Source organism: Helianthus annuus, chromosome 17 (assembly GCF_002127325.2).
Source record: "Helianthus annuus cultivar XRQ/B chromosome 17, HanXRQr2.0-SUNRISE, whole genome shotgun sequence".
NCBI classification, from domain to species: domain Eukaryota; kingdom Viridiplantae; phylum Streptophyta; class Magnoliopsida; order Asterales; family Asteraceae; genus Helianthus; species Helianthus annuus.
Genome location: NC_035449.2, coordinates 66006883 through 66028775, shown reverse-complemented (window position 1 = coordinate 66028775; position 21893 = coordinate 66006883). Strand labels below are relative to the sequence as shown.

The 21893-nt window shown below is 33.9% G+C and overlaps 1 protein-coding gene across 1 annotated transcript; it reads left to right on the top strand.

Annotated features, from left to right (window-relative positions):
• The first annotated feature begins 6870 nt into the window (after positions 1-6870).
• On the top strand, positions 6871-14749 carry LOC110925897. The gene is made up of 5 exons (XM_022169698.2): positions 6871-7369; positions 11467-11763; positions 12507-12722; positions 13251-13379; positions 14277-14749. Exons 1-5 carry the CDS (start codon positions 7118-7120, stop codon positions 14484-14486), a joined length of 1104 nt encoding a protein of 367 aa, XP_022025390.1. The 5' UTR covers positions 6871-7117; the 3' UTR covers positions 14487-14749.
• The last annotated feature ends 7144 nt before the right edge of the window (positions 14750-21893 follow it).

The window sequence follows — 21893 nt, the reverse complement described above, 5'->3', positions numbered from 1 at the left end:
GTGTCGCGACTCGCGACAGGTTAAAAGTTTCCTTCCGCGGCATGCGGAAGACATGATTTTGGGAATTTTATTTTGGATATCATTATTTGACATTGGAACTTATTTATACATGTTTATAAGCTGTCAAAACTAACTTTTTAAGTTGGTTTTGATTACAGGTGAGTATAGCAAGAATCTAGATGACGATCAAGCAATCAAGTGAACCGAACACATGTCAAATGAAGCTTCCGCAACGACTTTACTTTGTTTTGTTTTAAGTAAACTATGTAAACACTTGGAATTATATTTTGTTTACTTTAATCACGTATAAACTTTGACTTGACAAAGTTTTTAGAAAGTCACATTTTTCGCATAAAATGCGTAATTAAGGTTATAATCATGTTTAATTGAGATGGATGTTACAATTCTCAAGTGAGGATAATACTTAATGATGAGGTGTCCCTGTGCTTATAACATATTCCTTTTGTGAGGAAGCATGAGGAGTTGAGGCTTTGGGTGGAGATCTTTCCATCTGTTGTGAGGAAGTAGCAACAGTGGTTGTTGGTGACATTTGTGTTATCACTCGGTTAACTTCCGGGATCTCATATTCCAGAAGACCCTTTTTGGTGGGTTTAGTGAGGTTTGTGGTTTTTTTCTTGGTCTTTTTGGGAATTTTTGGTGGGGGTTGCACAACAGTGGTTGTGTTGCTGTGTTCACCAAGAGCAGTGAGCTCAGCAGCTGAAGTCTGAGGAGCAGATGTGGACTCATCTAAAATTTGCTCAGACTCCCCTGCGTGTGTTTTGGAACCTAATGAATAAACACAAACATAAAATCTTCTTCCGTATATGTTCATGAACAATTTATCAACATATTTTATTTTTAACAAACGAACACAAACAATACACTTACCCCTAACTTATACCCATCTATAGTTAAACATGATTTAAACTATGTGGTCCGTGTGGATTGTGTAAATTTAAAAAATATATATATTGAATGAGAAAGTTTTCATTACTTCTAGTGCTAAACTACACTAATAAATATTAAATTAGGTGAACTATATCAGGATTTAAACTCTGATTTCTAGGTACCACCTAGCTATAAGGGTGAAGGGGGTGCTCACCTAATAGGTGAGTCCCCTCTCTTACGCCAAACCAATCCCCGTGTGCCACGTCAAGTCCCCTCTTAAACTCCCCTAACACCCCAATTTGATGGCGCCACTCCCCTCTTAGGTGAATTGGATTTTTTTTTTTTTTAAAAAAAAAAAAAAAAAAAGGAAAGTTGTGATTGGTCACCCCCTCTCTCTCTCCTCCCTCTCTCTTCGGTGAGCCGCCACCGTCCCTCTCTCCTCTCTCTACTCACCGCATCGATGGCGGTGTTCTTGCCGACCGGTGAAACACATCCCCGAAGGGGTCCCCGAAATACACCCGGTACACCCTAACTGAAATGGCTAAAAAGGAATTATTAACCGAGCACGACTTGTACATTCCGATTAAATGGCTACACGTGATTATCATGACATCGACCATATTCGCTACATCATACGTGTCGCTATCCGTATCGGCCGACCATAACTTTGAAAATCGTACACAGCTATCATGTCGGTCCCTTTTACTCCGTTACATTTCTATCTTTCTGACACGTGTCCATTGTGTCTACCGACTTGTGGCCTTTATTTTCTCCTCTCTCTATCTCTCTCGGGAGGCATCTCGTATTTTCGATTGCAATGTTACTCAAAAGATAAATACAAGTAATGGTACATATATTCTTGATAATAATCTATCTATATAATAAAATAAATCATATTGGGGACACATGACACTCTATAAGATGATCTTAATAATTTTTTTCCGCCTAAATAAATAGATATTAATAATATTTGTTAATAAGATTTAAATAAAAAATATATTATTTTAGTCCCTAAATTTTATCTCCTTATCTTTTACCCCAAAAAACTAGATTGATCACATAAAACAAACTTATAATAATAAAACAGTTTAATATACTTTTTGTAATTTTTATTATTTTAATCAATTTATTCTATTAATCGCATAAAACAAACTATAATAATAAACAGTTTAATATACTTTTTTTGTAATTGGGTATTTATCATAAGATTCAAATAAATAATAACATATATAAAATTACATTTATTCAACCCGTGTAATACACGAGGCTTTTTAAAAATTAATACACAAGGGATTTTTAATGATATGCAAAATTACATTTATTCAACTTGTATAATACATAGGATTTTTAAAGATATAACTTTTTTTATTATTTGGTATATAAAATTACATTTATTCAACCCGTACACTACACAAGGTTATATAATAAAAGAAATAAAATGGGGACATTTTCCATTGGATTGAGATGCATGTATTGATACCAAGACTTTTCTTTTCAATTAACGCACACAAAGTAGTAAAAGTGAGTAAAAAGAATCAAAACAGTTGCATGTTTCTTTAGGGAATATTGGATTTCAATAATAACAACTATTCGTCGTTGACCGCCAATAGTCCCAACTTAATAAGTAACCACACTGGCACTCCCAAGTATTAACATATTGACCTCCAATGGACCCTAACTAACAGAACCCTATCGTCGTTAGTCACCGGTCGCCGAAAAAACGTTTTTGGTCGGAAAACTCATTTTTTTTTGTCTCAAACCTCTTTGTAACCGTATTACTTATTCTAGGAACCTTTTTCTACTAAAAGGGCCAATTATTAAGGTCGTCGTAAATTCTTTCATCGCTAGAAAACTGCTTTTTGTCCGAAAAACTCAAGTTTTTGGCTGGAAAACTCAACATTTTCGTCCCAAACCCTTTTATAACCTTATATCGGACCTTTCAGAACCTTTTTCTGGCTAAAAACGTTTTTCCGGCGATCGAAGACTAACAACGTTACGGTTCTGTAAGTCAGGTTCTCTATTGGAAGCCAACATGTTAATAGTTGGGACAGCCAGTGGTCATTTTTTAAATTGGAACTGTTAGCGGCCAACGGCGAATAGTTGGGATTATTAAAATCCAATATTCCTTTCTTTAATTCAACTTTTCCTAAGTTTTGTTGGTGTGAATTTTAATGACTTTATTTTTTTATTTTATAATTTTCGAAATTAATCCCATAAAATTCATTGTTATTAGAGGTTTGTCTCGAAATTCAATGTTATTAATGACAATCTATGAATTTATCATGTATGTTCAATCAAAACTATCAAGAGTAGATTAAAAATAATAAGTATTTACAAATAATAAATTAAATCATTTTCACTAATCAGCCCGTGTAACACACGGGGCCATAACCTAGTATCTTTATATATTTGTATTGACTAATAGTCGTCCAATTGTTTCTCATTGCCTCATTACAAAATTGTTTGTATCTTAGAAAAAATTGAGTTGTTGAATATTTAAAATTATATGGCTTTAAAATATAATTTACTAGTAAGATAATATTGGTGGTTGTGATGGTGATGTTGTCGAGGGTGCTCATAGTAAGGGTCGGCTCTACTTTTATAAAATTGAGGTTTTTTTCCTTAAAAAATTATTTTACGTAAGATTTTAAATCTGTGAATATGGTGATACATTTTGTTGGTATGGTTTCTAAAAAATATACAATTAATTACACCTATTGGAGTAGGAGTGAGTTTTAGTGAAAGAAAACTCTTTCTGGTGTATTGTTTATTTACTCGTGTTGTCAAAACTTGAGAATGAAAACGAAGTTAAACCTGAAATCGCCTATTTACATGCAAGAAAACACACAAAACAAACACAAAGATAAGATTCTGAAGATAGAGAGTAGAGAGAACTGCGACCGAAGACAATACTCGAATGCAAATCAAATATAGTCAGATCGCAAAAAAAAATTGAACACAAAACAAACAAGAAGATAAGATTCTATAGACAGAGCGTAAAGATAGAGAGTAGAGAGAACTACGACCGGAGACAATACTCGAATGCAAATCAAATATAATCAGATCGCAAAAAAAAAATTGAGGGTCTTTTAAATATTAAGGTCAAAAGGTATTAAGTTAGCTTAAGTGTTGTTTGACAACTTCTGAATGGTTAAGTGTTGAACCAGTAAGAAGTCTGAACCATTAAGTGCTGAACTAGTAAGAGGTCTAAACCATTAACAGCTAGTATAATGCTTAATTGTTCAGAGGCAAATTTCTGACCAATTTAGATTAGAGGTCATAACCATTCAGACTCAGTATAATGCTTAACCATTTTCAGAGGCAAATGTCTGAACCATTCAGACATCTGCTCACGAAACAAACAGTCTGAACCATTAAGTGCTAAACCAGTAAGAGTGCTAAACTATTAAGAGCCTCACTAGGAGGTAAACAAACAGCCCCTTATTCTTTTTACAGCGGACCATGATGATGATTTTAAGTCTATTTTAAAACAATTCGAAACAAAAGTTCATAAAAAGTTGGATTTTGTTTGAAATGGGTATGTGATAGCATCTAAAGAAACGTAAAGAAGGAAAAAAAACTGTTGATGCTATCAAAAAGGCATGTTTGTGATTAGCAAATGATACGTTTATTTGTTAAATGTTATTTCATACATCAAGTAATCATGTAACAATGGAAATTCGAATTTTACTATTTGTTTGGATGTGTTTTCATTTTAAGTTTTTATTTCAATTTAGAATTCAAATCGTTATAATATAATAGGTTTATAGGTATTAGATGACTTTAGTTGGTAATAATTTATGAAAACAATATCTTAGCCATTTTTTCTACATAGTGTGAACGACATTATTTTGACTTTGTTTTTTACTATTTGTTTTGCTCCGTGACTTTTGTTTTGTTTTTACTATTTGTTAGGCATCTAAATGTTGGAAGGTACTTTTCTTTGCATACAAGGGTTAGGTTTAATTAGATTTTAATCCGTGTGTTGGTATATTTCATTATCGTTTTTAACCTCTTGATCTACTAACTCATAATCACTTTTTTCGACATAAACCGAATATCAGGTTCAGCCATAAAAAAATATAGCTCAAATTGATGATGACATGAGTAAGATATGACATGACACGACACATGACAATACAACGATAGAGACACTATCGATAAAAATAATCTTTAAGGGAAATACATTTTTAGGATATGAAGTTTCAAGTATCAAGAAGCAATCTTAAGCGATATGTATAAGGGCTTGGAGGGCTACATGTCTAATTTTTAATCCCATCTTCTCAAAGATTATAAGTAGTAGTGATTGAAGAATTCTTATCAAATTGAATACTTGGGACCTACAAAAATAAATCGCAATGTATAAAACTACTAAAGATCTTTTTTCGTAAGGGCATATCACCAATACAACTTGAGATCAACGTTTATTTTTATTAAAAAATCATGATTTCGAAACAAGACATATGTTTACAAGAAAGATCACTGCAAAAGCTATGTCTAACCTTCATGCGGTTGACCACAAGACAAAACATGTTCGTTATGAACCCTCTGGTATAATACTATCTTACCAAAATAAGGTAACGTGTTTTAAGTTCTCTGGTTTGAACCACTCTTAAACTAGACATAAGGTCTCGGATCTAAACCTCTGGCTTTCACTTCCATATCATACAAATGAGGTCAAGTCTACGAGATTTGCCAAACCCACTATTTAGATGATTTAATCATATTCAAGAGAATACCATTTACAGTTGAAAAGACATAGATAAAATAAGGTTTTCTTCTTAATTTCACAACAAATTTTCTACTTATTACTTGATATTTCAAATAAACTAAATAATATTCATAAAAATACATATTTGAATTTAACCACCCTCTTTTATAATTTTACATATCTAATAAACTTTATATAAACCGATAGCTTTTTGTCCTAGTGGTAACATACGTTTCCCCTCACGAACGTAGGGCAGATTCGAGTCACACAAAGTGAATAAATTTTATATTAGCTTATAGCTTTTTGGCCTAGTAACAACATACATTTCTCCTTACTAAAGCGGTTGTTCAAGTTCTATAAAATAGACAATCCGCGATTTCCAATAGTATATTTTAGAGGGTACATATTCGTAGTAAAAAAAAATTATAATACATTTTAGAGGGTACATATTTGTAGTAAAAAATATTATTATTGTATAAACAAAAAAAATTACGTCATATTTTAGAAATAGATTTTACGGGTTTATATTTTCGTTAAAAAACCTACCTAAGGCCGCCTGGTATACTCTAACACCTATAGGCGTTAATCTTAGTTGACATCTACTAACACCTGTCATACCACTCCTGGGATGTTGATATTAAAAGCTTCCCAAAAGTTAACTGGGAGAGAGAGGTTTCAAACACTAAGAAATTTGCACGCAGCAACACAACATGCTATATTTATGTATGTTAATTAATTTAAGGGGTGTTAATGGGGGTTAAGGTTAAATCATACCTTGATGTGAGCCTATGAGGTGAAGTGAAAGAGGGTTAAGTAGACGACGTAACATTTACGTGTAGTTAAGGGTGGAGGGAATGGTCAATCACTCACTGGTGAGTGTTTAAGTTATTTTCTAGTCAATAATATCATGTCATGTCATGTCTCCACTCCACTCCCATTTTGCACTCAATCACTGTGATGGTCAAACACATAGAGAGTGGTAAAGAATTTAAAAATAATGTGATTGGTTGAATGGGGTTAGGGTTCACTATTCACCCTCTCTCTCCCACCTCTCCCTCTTCTTCAGCGAGTCGGTGAATACTCACCGCTCACACCACTTCCCTCCTCCTCCCCGCTCCCCGATTCCTCGCTGAGTCGCCGGAATCCATTCACCGATCGGTGAATGTGACTCCCCAAGTCACTCTCCGAAACCACACCCAGCACCATAAGGGCCATGAAAGTATAACCGATGGCCACCTATATAAATACACATAGTTATACGATTTTTATACATAACAAAATATTTTAATAACAAACACAGGACCTCGAAAATCGAGCCCCATCGTATAGAAGGGGTTGCATTTATATCCACCAAACTCATACAGATGACCATGAGAAGAACTAACAACCACTACTAACAAACTCTCTCTCTCTCTCTCTCTCTCTCTCTCTCTCTCTCTCTCTCTCTCTCTCTCTCTCTCTCTCTCTCTGTAAATCACAAGCATCACGCACAAACTTTTTCAAAAAAAAAAAAAAAGAATGGAGGACGTAGCAAAACCTGTGACCAAAAGCGGAGAGGTTGAGGTGATGGACGGTTCCGATATAATGGAGTTAGTTGAGAACGATAAGGTCTTCAGTAACTTCATCGATCACAAGTTTCGTGACCTCGATCGTGACTGTGACGGTCATCTCTCTGTTAAAGAGCTGCAACCTGCCGTTGCGGATATTGGCGCTGCCCTAGGTCTGCCTGCTCAAGGAACTTCTGCTGATTCTGATCACATTTACGCTGAGGTTTGCGTCATTCTTCTGTTTCTCTTCGTTTTTTTGGTGTTTGACCGGTTATTGTTGACTTGTTGTGTTGTTGCTTGTTGAAATTGTGATATTGAGGTGGATTTTGGTGTAATTTTGAGTTGAAATAGGTCGGATATGTTGATATTTTCTGTTAAATTAGTAGTTTCAACGAATCGTGTGTGAAATTTAAGTTCTGGAGTTGAAATTGGTCTAAAGTGTTGATGATTCTATTGGTTAAATTAATAATTTTATCTAATAGTGTGTGAAATATGAATAATGTTGATTTTGGAGTTAAAATAGGTCTAATGTGTTATTGTTTTTGTTCTTTAATTTGCAATCTTCATCCTAAATTAGTAAGCGTTTTACCTTGATATAAAAGAGTGTAGATGATTGTGTGTTGAAGAAATCTGTTGGTATATGTTTCTAACATTTTGAACTTGAATAATCATATGGTTATTGGTTTTAAAATTGACATCTTCATCACAAATGAATGAAATAGTGTTTTGGTTACTAGATAGGATGAATACATTCAAATCTTCAACTCCAGTTATATTATGGGAAGGAAAAGATAAGAATTGAAATATTATGCAAAATTGAGTTTTGTCTTGTGAAATAAAAATAAGTGAAAGATGATGATGGAAGGGTCACGTCAAGTTTTGAGCTGTAAGCAGCATACAAAATATGCATGATTAAATTGCCGAAAATGTGGGGACTACTAATTAATATATTCAGAAGGAACACTAAATTGTTTTGGTCATATATGTATAATATACAAATTATCATGTGCAATGAACTTCCCTTAATTGAGTTCTCTGTTATTTGATGGTATATAGATATATGTTTTACAAGATATAAGCTGCATATTCAATATCTAAAACAGTGAAATGTAGCCAAAAAAAATAATAATAAACAGTGACCATTCTTTTAACGTTGAGAGTTTTTAATAGTTGAGAGAGAGATCTCACACCCTCCCAAACAGAGGGCCGTAACCTCACTCTGGTCAGATTATGTTGTCTTAACCGAGTCTATGCTGACGTCAGGCTAATAGCGTTTCCCGGGAAACCATACCATCCGCTGCCAGTGACAGGGGCTTGCGCCGCCACAAAAGAGAATATCTTTGGTGTAACGCACCATGGACTAAAACCCGGGGTGGCTCTTCTTGACCTAAGGTCTGAGAGAACTAGCCTTTATTGCTTTTATCCACCAAATATAGTATTAGTGGTGATTGAACTTGAGTATTCAAGGAGAACCCAAATCTTTTCAACCACTATACAGAATTGATTGATAGACGGTGTGTCACTATCTATATTTGTATCTTCAAACACCTGTTCAAGATTCATGAATAGTCTGTACATGATTATCTAGTTGAGATCATGTTTTTGACTTTAATGGAATGGAAAGATTACCTAGATAGTTGTACTTCTGGTACCATCTACTAGAGTGTATATTTTAATATTTAATATCTCTGCTAACTTTAGGATATATTTGTGAGTGGGCTTTAACTTAGATTATCTTTGTTCTGACATGATATCATATGTTGACTATATGTACACTAAAGCACAGAGGTTGAGGTGGTCGGTTCCTCCTATGCTTTAAGCCAATTATTAATGTCTTTAATTTAAATTAAATTAATGAACAAACGATTAAAAAATATGGGTTTAAAACAATAGCAAAATCTTATCTATGCATAAAGAACAGCGCGAAAATGACCGAATGATCATCTTGCTGTACTTTCAATTATACTACAAGTATAACTTAAAAACAAAGTCGGTGGAAACCCGCTTCCATCGGCTTTGCCTCCGCCTCCCCCATACTTTTACTATGTTGTAATTTTAGCCCCTTGACTTTGATATCTTCAAATTTTCATAAAATGGTAAATTTAGTCACTCAACTACTACTCCATTTTACAAATAATTTGCTTTTGACACCCCAACTTTGTTGTAGTTTCCTTCTTACCCCAAAATATCTTTACCCTTTCTTAGCCCTTAAGTTTAGGAAATGCAATTTTTTAACCACTTAACTTTTTATAAACTTTGTAAATGCCACTTTGACCCCCTCGAGAGTTTTTGGCTTGACGATATAAATTCGAGTTAGTCGGGTCGCGTATAATACATTATGTTTGTACGATATAAATTCGATTTACGTTACGTTTTGATCCAATCGCAATGAAACTATAGGATACATTGAGTTCAATCGGATACATAAAAACGTGCGTTTTCATATGGTTAACCCATCACATAACGCTTGGACTATTCTGTTCGATATTTGCGAAGTACCCGCGCCGCAACGCGCGCGGGTCTTATCACTAGTTTTATTGAAGAGTAAAATGCTATCCCCGAGGGTTGGCCAGTTTTGCGACTTTCGTCCAAAAGTTTGTTTCTCTGTATCTGGATCCAAAAGGTCTGAAATCTTGTCATTTTCATCCGCTCGTTAACTCTTATCTATTTTTCTCCGTTATGTTAGGGGTATTTTCGTCTTTTTTATTTAGTAAGGGTATTTTGAATCCTTGTACACTATGCAAAATAGTTGTACATAAAGTGAAAAAGACCGAATTGCCCTTTAAGTTAACAAAAAAGACAAAATACTCTTGGCTTAACAAAGAAAAAGGAATTGAATTAACGAGGCGGATGAAAATGGCAAGATTTCAAACCTTTTGGATGCAGATGCGGAAAAACAAAGCTTTGGACCGCGAAAGTGGCCAAACCTAGAGACGAAAATGACATTTTACTCTTTATTGTATGATGTATGTTATTGGCTTCTACCTTCTTGCTAGCTGCTTGAATAATAAAATTTATCGTCACTAAAAAAAAATCAAACAATCCGAAGCAAGGAATCAAACAGTAACTCTGTACTTTTGTATGATGAATGTCACTTTGTGTCTTCATCAAGCAAAATATATATTCTATATTTTGTCTTGTGTGGACCTCTACCATGGTGTGTAGTGCTGTAGAAATTGATGACATAAGTAGGGCCCGAATTTGTTACAAATTACTAATGGTCAAGCACATTATGAATTTAGGATTGATGGGATCAATAAAGCATGCCTAAAAGTTAGGTGCTTTAAGACAGATGAGGAATGTTTTGGACCTACCAGATGTGATATCATCACTATTAAAATGTAAGGAAAAAACAAACAAACCGGTTTAGTGTTAGTGTTTATAGATCCAACAATGGAAGACAGTTACGTTTTTTCGTATTTAGTATGATAGTTTCGGTTCTTACCACTTGATATTTGTTTGCCTTGTGTTACATTGTTAGTGCCAAACATATGAACATCGCCAGGCTTATAGCTTTTTTAACTTAAAAATTAGAGTACAATGCCATTTTTGTCCCCGAGGTTTTGGCCACTTTTGTGACTTTCGTCCAAAGGTTTGTTTTTCCGCATCTGGATCCAAAAGGTTTGAAATCTTGCCATTTTCATGCGACTCATTAATTCCATCTGTTTAATGAGGGGCATTTCTGTCTTTTTAGACATTTTTTTATTAAAATAAAAACACTATAAGAAATAAATATCCACCTCTGTTGACTTTCTCCCCACCCCAACCTATTAATCATCATAAAAATGTCTAAAAAGACAAAAATACCCCTGACCTAACGTTAAAAAATGGATGGAGTAAACAAGTCGGATGGAAATGCCAAGATTTCAGACCTTTGGGATCTAGATGCGGAAAACAAACCTTTGGACGAAAGTCGCAAAAAAAGCCAAACCTCAGGGACGACAATGGCATTTTACTCTAAAAATTATATGCACATTAGTTCAACAAGCGGTCGGGTCAAAATGGTCAACTTTAGCGTACACGTTGGGTTGTCCAAAAACACTTTTTATCCAAAAATATTGCATCTTTTTGTAAGTAGTGTGTTTAAAGTTCATGGTAGGCAGTTTAAACCTTTGTAAATCTGTCCTTTTGCTGTATGTCTTCTACTTTACTTTTCTTGAACCTAATTTTAGGTCATAAACGACTGTTTCATTTGATGGGTCAAAATGACTTGTGTATATATACAATAGAATTGTTAACAACTAGCACATAATGAAAAGATAATTGATTTGTGTATGTTTTCTGCATTTTAACATTAAGAAATTAAAACTTTTGATGCAGGTTCTTAGTGAATTCACTCATGGTAAAGACTGCAAAGTAAGCAAGACAGAATTTAAAAAAGTTCTTTCAGATTTTCTGATCGGAATGGCTGCGGGATTAAAGCGAGATCCTATTGTTATTCTACGCATAGATGGAGAAGACTTACTAGAATTCATTGACAGCCCGGGTTTTGAACCCGAGATGAGTTCTATATTCTCGGAACTGGAGATCCCGAATGGATCACTTACTGAGTACATTAACAAAGCTTTTGAGAAACTTACGGTAGATAAAGGCATGCCTCCGGTTTTAGATTCATGGGTAATTCTTCCGTCAAAATCTTACTTTTTTAATTGTTATTTTAATAGTTTTCACTGAAGGTAGCAATATCGACTCATTACTTGTGAATGAGTTGATTTCGGTTGTGTTTTTTTTAGAATCCTGTCGGGTTGGCAGATTAACTCATTGAACCAAACATGGCCCGTATATATATTCGTGTCAAAGACATCAATGCGCCTCAAATAGTGTAAACCCGAACACGGGTTGATTCATTCACCCATTTATCTAACCGAGTCTAGACGGGTTTGACGGTTGTAAATAAGTTCAAATCCGTTTGCAAACATGTTAAAACTGTTGGTGGGTTGTAATAAATGGATTGTAAACAAGTTGGCCTGTTTAATGAAACGGATTACCCGTGCCTGTTTAATTACACAGGTCATCCCGAGCACGACCCGTTCGTTAAACGGGTTAGATATGAAAGCCCAAAACTAGATTATTTCCGCGTACAGCTAGAAATTGCCACCTCTAAAAGGGGAACAAGTAACACATGTTGAAAATCTATATTTTAATGCATACAACATCCTAAATTGTTTTATTAAAAAGATTTAGATTATTGTTGCAAATAATATGGCTTTTGTCATAGTAATTAATGCATTTAATCAGTTTAAACTTTGTAAATGCGTGTGCGGGTCAACCTGTTTTGAGTCTTTGACCCATGACCACGCCCGACCCGTAAACCATTTTTTTCTCATAGTTCTAGTTGCTGAGATATTTTCTTGGTGCAGGTTACGAGCAACATTATAGTACCAGCACTAGAATCATGTGGTGTTGGTGAAGACCAGCCGGTTTCTCAAGAGACATTCTTAGTTGAGTTTAAGAAGGTAGCCGAGACTGTGGCTCAGCTGCTCAAGGACCAGCCTGTTATTGTTGCTCACAGTGAGAACACCTTCGATGGAACTGTCATCAGGAGGCTGCTATCTAACAAATTTGAGCTCGAAAAGGTTAGAAAATTTCTAATTTTATTTTATAAAAGTACTATAGTAGACGCTTTTAATAAACTTATACGTGCAATCACTAGAATAAGACTTAGGTTTGTAGTAAGGCTTTGCAGTTTCATACCATTTACGTACTTATGAATGGGTCAAACACGTTGATAGTTGCCTATAGTCTAGTTAATGGTCATTTATGAGTTGGAAGTTTGGAACATATCTATTTCTCAATCGTATCTAAGGTATTAGTAATTTTATAAAAGAAAATAACGCTTAAGGCCTCCGACACCTCTTAATCGTTTAATTAGAAAAATTATGATTTGTAAATAATTTGTCTTTTAATACCATTTAAGATGTTGGTAACTTAAGAAAAATGGACAAAATGTTGCGATCTCTGTATTGAACAAACATGCTGTGATCATTACCTCAACTTAGAATTGTTAATTATAGGCTATATTTAAAGAGTTATACATCAATCTTGGATGCTTTTAAAGTGGCTTATCATTTAATTTCTTGTTACCACATAAATCCATGATGTAGACTCTAGATACAACAGTGAAGTCTATGCCAAAAGATCCTCATGGGCGAATCTCCAAGAATTGTGTACGAATTGCGCTTGATCAACTGGCTTCTTCTGCTGGATTGCCACCAATTGGTGCTGTTTATCAGGTATTCTTTCGTCGCACGCGATTCATTTTTTTCTCAATTGTGTGCACACACGCGCTAAATTTAGAGCAAAACCATTGGATTGTAGGTTTCCATGAAACACTTTTTGTCCAATTTTTTTTTTATTTTTCATAAATACTTGTGTGTTATATATGCTTACGAAAACTATAAATTTAAATAATGGTTTAACTTGTTGGGTAAAACAATTTGAGAGTTTATATACGTTTAAGGATCACTTTGGACAACTTTCATCATGTTTCAAACGATCCAGTGGATTAAAAGGTTTATTACATAGAATAACAACCTTTTTTTTGTTTTATTCCTCTTGGTTATTAAAAGATGGTGTTGTTAGGGTCAAGTTAGGGTGTTCAGAATTCGTTTCGAATTCGAAAAGTTTGAAATTCGATTCGAACGAATTCGATTCAATTCGAGTCCAGTAAATCGAATACGGAATTATAATTTTAAATTTAAATTAAAATGATACATACATATTTGTTATTTTTATACATAAATACATATATAACTTAATCTTTAAATTTATTCCAAGTATTAAAATAGCCAATTACCAAACCCATTACAAAGCCCATAATTTAAACGAATTTATTACATATTTAAGTGAATTTGAATCAAAACGAATTTTTAATCGAATTCGAATTCAAGCAAAAATATATTATTCGAAAAATTCAATTCTAGCAATTCAATATTCGATTCGATGAGCACCCCTAGGCCACGTTATTAGAAATAAACATAACTAAAACAGACTCATTACCACTAAACAAATCGAAGCTAGAAAACTTTGTGTCGCGATTTAATTACAAACGTATTTGCCCATTGAGGACTTTAGAGTAAGGTATTCCAAGTATTACTAATACGAATAAATGTGATTGAATACGTACGTAGATGGATGAGATTATTCACGAATCATTCAAGATGTTTGATGTGGATGATGGAAAGCTCGTTAAAGAAGACGAGTTCAAGAAGATACTGACAGAAGTCCTAGGAAGTATCATGCTCCAACTAGAAGGAAACCCGATCTCAGTTTCAACAAACTCGGTTGTTCACGAACCACTAACATCTGCTTCCACACTCTTGCAGCCATCTTCCATGTAAAAGGCCAGTATGCGGGTCATATGCGAGTTATAATTATAATGTTAATTTATGTACTACTTAGTTTCTCGTCAAGATTTGAAAATAACTTTATATACAACCATGAATGCCTCAGTTGGTAAGTTGGTACTTGTAATTTATCATGGGAGATAAGAGAAGGAAAGTAATGTCAAGTATCATTTGATGGTTTTATGTATTACTTGTAATTGACTCGGTCTTTAATGATTACATGATTCAAGAAAGAACATGAACATCCTCATTTCACATTTTATGTGTTGGGTCTTCTTTGTTTGAATATGAAAAACGAACCATGGGAGTTTGACGTTGGTTGTAAACCTAATTTTATATTAAAAAAAAAATAGTAAGTGTGTGGGTGTGTGTATTTTATAATACACACATGAGAAGAGTAGGTCAAAAAAGTTGTTTTATCATAAAATTAAGGAGTAAATTTACTATTTTGGCCCTTGAGGTTTAGTTAGTAACCCTATTAACTAAAAAAGTTTTTTTGATACATCAGACCCTAAGGTTGTATTTTGTAACGCTTTTAGCCCATAACACCAACTCCATCATCCTTTCTGTTAAATGTAAGAATATTTGATCCTTTTACAACTCATGGGTTGTTTATGTAAATTACAGAGTTTTTCATATTAAAATTAAGGGGCTACTTGTGTAATCACTCAGGTATTAATTTTATTATTTTGTTACTTTTACGATTATTTTTTTTAAAGGCACATTATAAATATATAAATAAATACGTATCTTCTTATACCTTTTGTTTTTTTGTTTTTTTTTTTTTATAAACATCTTTATCAAAATCGCTTGTTTTTTAAACCATTCGTTTCTAAACAATTCGTATTTTAAAATCGTTCGTTTTTGTTAAATCATTCGTTTCTCTAAACGTTGGTTTTTTAAAATTGTTGTTTTTTAAACCATTCTTTTTAAAAACATTCAAAATGTTCATTTTTTTAAAGTTTATTCAAAATGTTCATTTTTCTAAAGTTACATAAATTAATCGAAGATTAAAAATAAATATAAATACGTTGTTGATTACTTCCAACGAGAATGCCAATTTGAATCGTGCTCGTCTTCGAATGGGTCATGGAACTCGCGTTCATACTACGACATACTTGTCATCAAATGCCATTAGAAGTATTAAAGGTGTGACGCCTCGCTTTTTGTAACTTTTCTTATTTAGCAAGTTTAATTGTATTTCTATTTATAGAAACTTGTACTCTCTTTGTTTTCGTATTTCATTTCAATCACTGTAATTCGAGACTTAATTCATAATGAAAACTTGATCTTTTATACACTTGTAATAATTCATATATACTTGTCCTCCATTCATTATACGTGCATACTTGACACAAATTATACGCAACTTCATACTTGTCCTCAATATATTAGTTTATTAATATAGTTTTACCCTAGCTAGAATGTTGAATACTTGAATACAAATAAGAAATAATATAATTTGAGAACTAATACACACATAAAACAGCTAAAAACGGTAAATTAAAAAAGGGAACCAAGAACAGATAACAAGAAAAGCTATAACAAAAAAAATGAGTGATTATAAAAATTAAATAAATTTAAAAACGAACTATTTAAAAAATGGACATTTTAAGAAAGATGTCTATACAAAACGAAAGGTTTAAAAATGAAGTTATGAATGATTTACTTAAATAAAACAAACGGTTTCAATAAACAACAGGTTTAAAATTAACGAATTTTGAACAAACAAACGGTTTTAAACAAACAAATGACTTAAATATACAATATTTAAAAATAGATACGGTTTAAAAAAGAAGTATGAAAAACGACGATAAAAAAATGTTTATAAAAAACAAACGCTTTTAGAGAAGACGTTTTTATTTTAAACGAGTTTTATTAAATAGTAATCATAAAAATAACAAAATAAACTAAAAAATAACATAATAAACTAAAAAACAATATAAAGTTTAAAAAATAGAAATAGAAACATTCTTTTAATATATATAAATAGAAAAAACTCATTTTACTGAGAAAAAAAAATGAAATTGTGATTTGGTTTTTGTTCATTTGAGTAATTACATAAATAGCCTCTTAAATATTAAAAAAAACTTTATTGTTTACATAAATAACCTCTGAGGTATAAAAGTACTAAACTTCCCTTACCTTTAACAGAGAAAAGTAACATAGTTAGTATTAAGGCCAAAATCGTTACAAAATACAACCTCAAGGTTTGGTCTGTCAAAAAATTCGTTTTTGGACCAAAAGAGTTAAACTGATTAAACTTAGTGGCCAAAATAGTAATTTACTCTAAAATTACATAATTCGAGGTGTTAAAAAACAAGGTACAATCCTTCAAAGCCTTTAAAATGCATCAACTTCCTAAATCTCTTGGATTTTATGGATTTTTACCCATCCCATATCGGATGAGAAAACAACTTCTATACTATACGACAAGAAAAAAGAAAAATAATTCTACATAAAATATAAGAGTTTAAGGTGCTATTTGTTTTTTCAGAGGTAAAATGTCTACAGTCTGCGGACCACATCTGCAGACATCTGCAGCTGAAGAGGTGGACTAAACCTCTGCAGTCTTCAAAAAGAAGACGGGTTGTTTTTTAACTTCTGTAAGCTACTGAAATAAACTGAAATATAAATAAACGGATTTCATTTAACCTCATACTTTGCATAATAATAATAATCAGAACGTGAAAAAAAATCATACATAATATATTGCAAAATCAGTTTAACATGTAATTACACTATACAATATATTTACAATAAAGGCAGTAGCCTTCAAAAAAAACAATGACACAAAGATATGAATTGAACAAATCAATACAGTATCTATAATCAACAAAACCTAATTCCAAATCATAATTCACCCATTCCGGGAATCAGAACCGGCGTCGGAAGCGATTAACGGTGAGCTTATACATGTTGAACTACCGTCGGCTTCATTTTGACCTCCTTTCTTCGTGGTGAAATCGTTGATGTTTTCACCGATTCAATATACCCACTAATAACCGCAGTCCATGAAGCCGCATTCTTCTCAGGCATTTCGTAAAACACCTTACACGCATCATCCAAGCGCCCGCATTTCGCGTACAAACAAACCAACCCAGTCTTAACAAAGACATCCCAATCATACCCACTTTCACCATGATGGTATGCAGCTCCACACCTAATTTTAAGTCCAAAACTCCGGTGCAGGCTTTCAACACAAAGGGGAAGGTAAAGTGGTTTGGTAAGAAACCCAACTAGCGCATTGAGTGGAATCGGTTGATGGATTGATGGAAGTGATCATGGGAAACGAGGCCGCGAATGAGGGTGTTCCAGACGTACTCATTGGGTTGTTGATGTGGGAGAAGAGGAGTTGAGAGTAATGTGTGTTTTTGTTGAAATTGAAGCTGCTACGTAAGAGAATGTTGCAGAGGTAATAGTCGTAGAGGAGATTGGAACGGAGAAGACGAGCGCGGATATGTTTGAGGTGCTTGATGGAGGTGAAACCTTGAAGAAGACGAGTGGCGTCGGCTGGGAGGCAGAGAAGCCGGCTGGGAGGCAGAGAAGCAGCGATGGTGGAGGTTGACGGCGGAGAAGGTGGAGGTCGACGGTGGAGAAGGTAGACGTCGATGGTGGAGGCAGTAGAGCGATGGTGGAGGCAGAGAAGGTGGAGGAGAACTAGGATTGAGGATTATGTTTGGCAGAAGAGAGGAGAAGAGGCTAGAAGTGGAGAGTCCACATTGCCCCAAGAAGAGGTTTGGAAGACTTTTTTTTTTTAATGAAATCACTTCTAGAAAACAAACGCACTGCAGACCCAAACGTCTATGCGTAGTATGCATGGGACAGACATAAGAGGTCAAGAGGTGCTTCTCGCAAAAAACAAACACCTCCTAAGTAATTACAAATGTTAAAACACTAGCTACAACCTTTATAGCCTTTGAAACCCATCAAATCCTCAAATCTCTTTGAACTTTTGTATTTTTGATCATCTCACATTGGATGAGAAAGCAAATTTGAATAATAAAATGCCTATAAAAGGCCCTTTGCTTACCCAAAGAATTCTTTATTCCATTGTTAAATGTGTTTTGAGGCTTATTCATTTGGTTAATGGTAAAACTAAATCACTTATTGTTGATTTTTAGAGTTATCTTTTGATTTTGTTGAGTAAAAAGTTTAACAGTTTAAAAATTATTTATAATCGGTTCGACCCTTTAAAAGTTATAATTAATTTTGTATATAAAAGAGTAAAATGTCATTTTCATCCCTGAGGTTTGGCTACTTTCGCGACGTTCATCCATAAGGTTTTTATTCCGCATTTAGGTCCTCGTGATTCCAAATCTTGGGCCTTTCATAAGACTCGTTAATTACATCCTATTTCCTGTTAATTTTTTTTTTTTTTTTTTTTTTTTTTTGTAGAAAGATACCTTAGTTTTTATAAGTTTTGTTTTAAAAGATAAATCTATTATAATAACAAACAACAACAACAATAATAATAAACCAAACCCACGCACCCACCTCACCACACACATATAATTTTCAGCCACGCTTTGCATTTGTTGTTTTGTTGACATTACCTCCGCGTTCATATGGCTTTAAGTAATTACAATTGTTAAAACACAAGCTACAACCTTTAAAGTCTTTAAACCTATCAAATCCTCATATCTCTTGGAATTTTTGTATTTTGTCAATCTTACACCGGTGAGAAAGCAACTTTGAATAACAAAATGCCTATGAAAGGGCCCTTTGCTTACACAAATAATTCTTTCCATTGTCGAACTGTTTCGAGCCTTATCCATTTGGTTAATGGTAAAACTAAATCACTATGGTTGATTTTTAGAGTTATCTTTTGATTTTGTCGAGTAAAAAGTTTAACTGTTTGAGGCTTTTTTTATAACTGGTTCAACCCCTTGGTTCGTTGGCTTGGTTGTTAGCTGGCTCATTTGAAATAAAAGTTATATTTATTTTTGTATATAAGAGTAAAATCTCATTTTCGTCCCTAAGACTTGACTACTTTGTGACGCTCGTCCAAAAAGGGTTTTTTCCGCATTTAGGTCCTCATGCTTTCCAAGTCTTGGGCCCTTTGTCAAACTTGTTAATTCCATCCAAATTTCATGTTAGCTTTTTTGTTTAAAGAATAAAATACCTTTGTTTACATAATTTTGTTTTAAAAATAATACTATAATAATAATAACAACAACAATAATAGTATAATATAAAGGAAAATTGGATTTAAATAATCCCAGCTTTCTCAATTTGGTCGATAATAATCTGAACTCAGTTATTAGCCGATAATAATCCAAACTGGTCCACTTTTGCCCAATAATAGTCCGTCGGGGTTAAGCTTTTTTCTGAATTACAAACTAATGTTTTATGGATTTTGATCATTACAAGGATACGAGTCGATTTATGTAAAACTTACCTCGAAACGATGCTTCAAACGGCTTGATTTTTGTTGATTGAAAGTTTAAACACCCGAATTGAAGCACCGTTTTCATCGTTTGGGGCAGTATTTCAAGGTAAATTTTACATCAATCAAATCAACTCGTGTCCTCGTTCTAATCAAAAGCCCTAAAACATCAGTTTGTAGTTTGTAATTCGGAAAAAAACTTAACTCCGTTAAGCCATATTTAACGCAGACTATTATCGGCCAAAAGTGGGCCAATTCGGATTATTATCGGCCAATAACTGAGTTGGGATTATTATCGGCCAAATTGAGAAAGCTTAGATAATTTAAATCCAACTTGCCTAATATAAGAAACCAAATACACCCACCCACCCTCCCCACCATACTCTCTCTCTCTCTCTCTCTCTCTCTCTCTCTCTCTCTCTCTCTCTCAAACTATGCATCTCCACCACCGACCACCATCACCACATATAATTTTCAGCCACACTTTGCATTTGCTCTTGTTTTCTTCGGCTTCACCTTCGTGGTCAGATGGCTTTGGGGGGGGGGGGGGGGGCGATGGTTCCAACTTCAAAACCCACAATTTCAAAACCCTAAAACCTCCGGCATCACCTCTGCGTTTGTTCTTTTTATTCGACATTGCCTTTTCGTTCAAATTTGCTTTTGAACTGAATGGGGCGACGTTGGTTCCAACTTATAAACCCCCAGTTTCAAAACACTGAAACCTCTAGCGTCATCTCCGTGTTTATTCTCGTTTTCTGGCGTCACCTCTGCATTTATTCTTTTTTTCACGTGTCCCCTATGCGTTCAGATTTGGTTGTGATCGAAGGGTAGCGGTATAGTTAGAGTTTTGAATGATGTGGTGGTGCCCTGATGGTGGGGGTAAAGTTTGGGTGGTGCCCTGATAGTGGTGGCGACAGTTTCAAATGGTAAGCGCTGGTGGGAAGGTTTGGTGAAGGTGGATGGTGGTGGCGACAGTGGTAGTGCGACAGAATTGTGTGGGTTAGAGAGAGAGAGAGGGGAAGAGGGCGGGGGGTAGGCTTTTTTATATATTACGATATTTTATTTTTAGTTTTTAAAACTTTTTATTTGAGAAAAATTAAAACGACACATATGCCCCTCATTTAACAAAAAAAATGGATGTGGTTAACAAAGTGCACGAAAAATGCAAGATTAGGAAAACAGGAGGACCCAGATGCGAAAAAAAACCTTTTAGACCAAATTCCAAAAAGTGATCAAAACTCAAGGACGAAAATGACATTTTACTCTATACATATAAAAACTACCAGTAATCTTTGTAGTAAAAAGCAAAAAATGATTAAATAAACTAATAGATTTTCCAATATTAGGGGTTAGTTCTGGTACAAACCATTTTTATCTTACAAACCGTAAGAACAGATCCTAGCGCTTAAAAAAGTTAAATTAGCACATACCAAAACAACACATACATAAAAGTAGCACATTTGAATTATATTAGCACATGAAAATTAATCAAGATAATTCATTTTAGAACATATTTGAATGATATCAGCATTTTTCTTAATCAGCACATTGAAAACAAAATGAATATCCAAATAAAGAATTAATTGTTTGTTAGCATATTTATATGGAATTCAATATAATTGATATTACTTAGGATATTATTTTATCATTTCTCTATAACTGGTTGGATAACACGTGACACTTTTTAAATGGTTCTTACAGTTTGTATGCGAAATGTGGTTTGTATTTGATCCTACTCCTTCCAATATTATCATCAAACCTTTAATCCTTCTTTCTACTGACTAGTTGGAAACCCGCGCGATGCAGCGGCGGTGAAAACTTATAACATGATACTAATTTTTATTACTTTATCAATCCTTTCGTGATATATCATATAGTACGTCTATTAGTTTATTTATCCGTATGTATCGGTATGGTCCACCTATCTCGTGAGCGTTACATATCTCAATCAAATAACAACCAAAACACAAAGTCAAATTTATAAAAACACTAAGAGAAGAAAGGTTATTAGT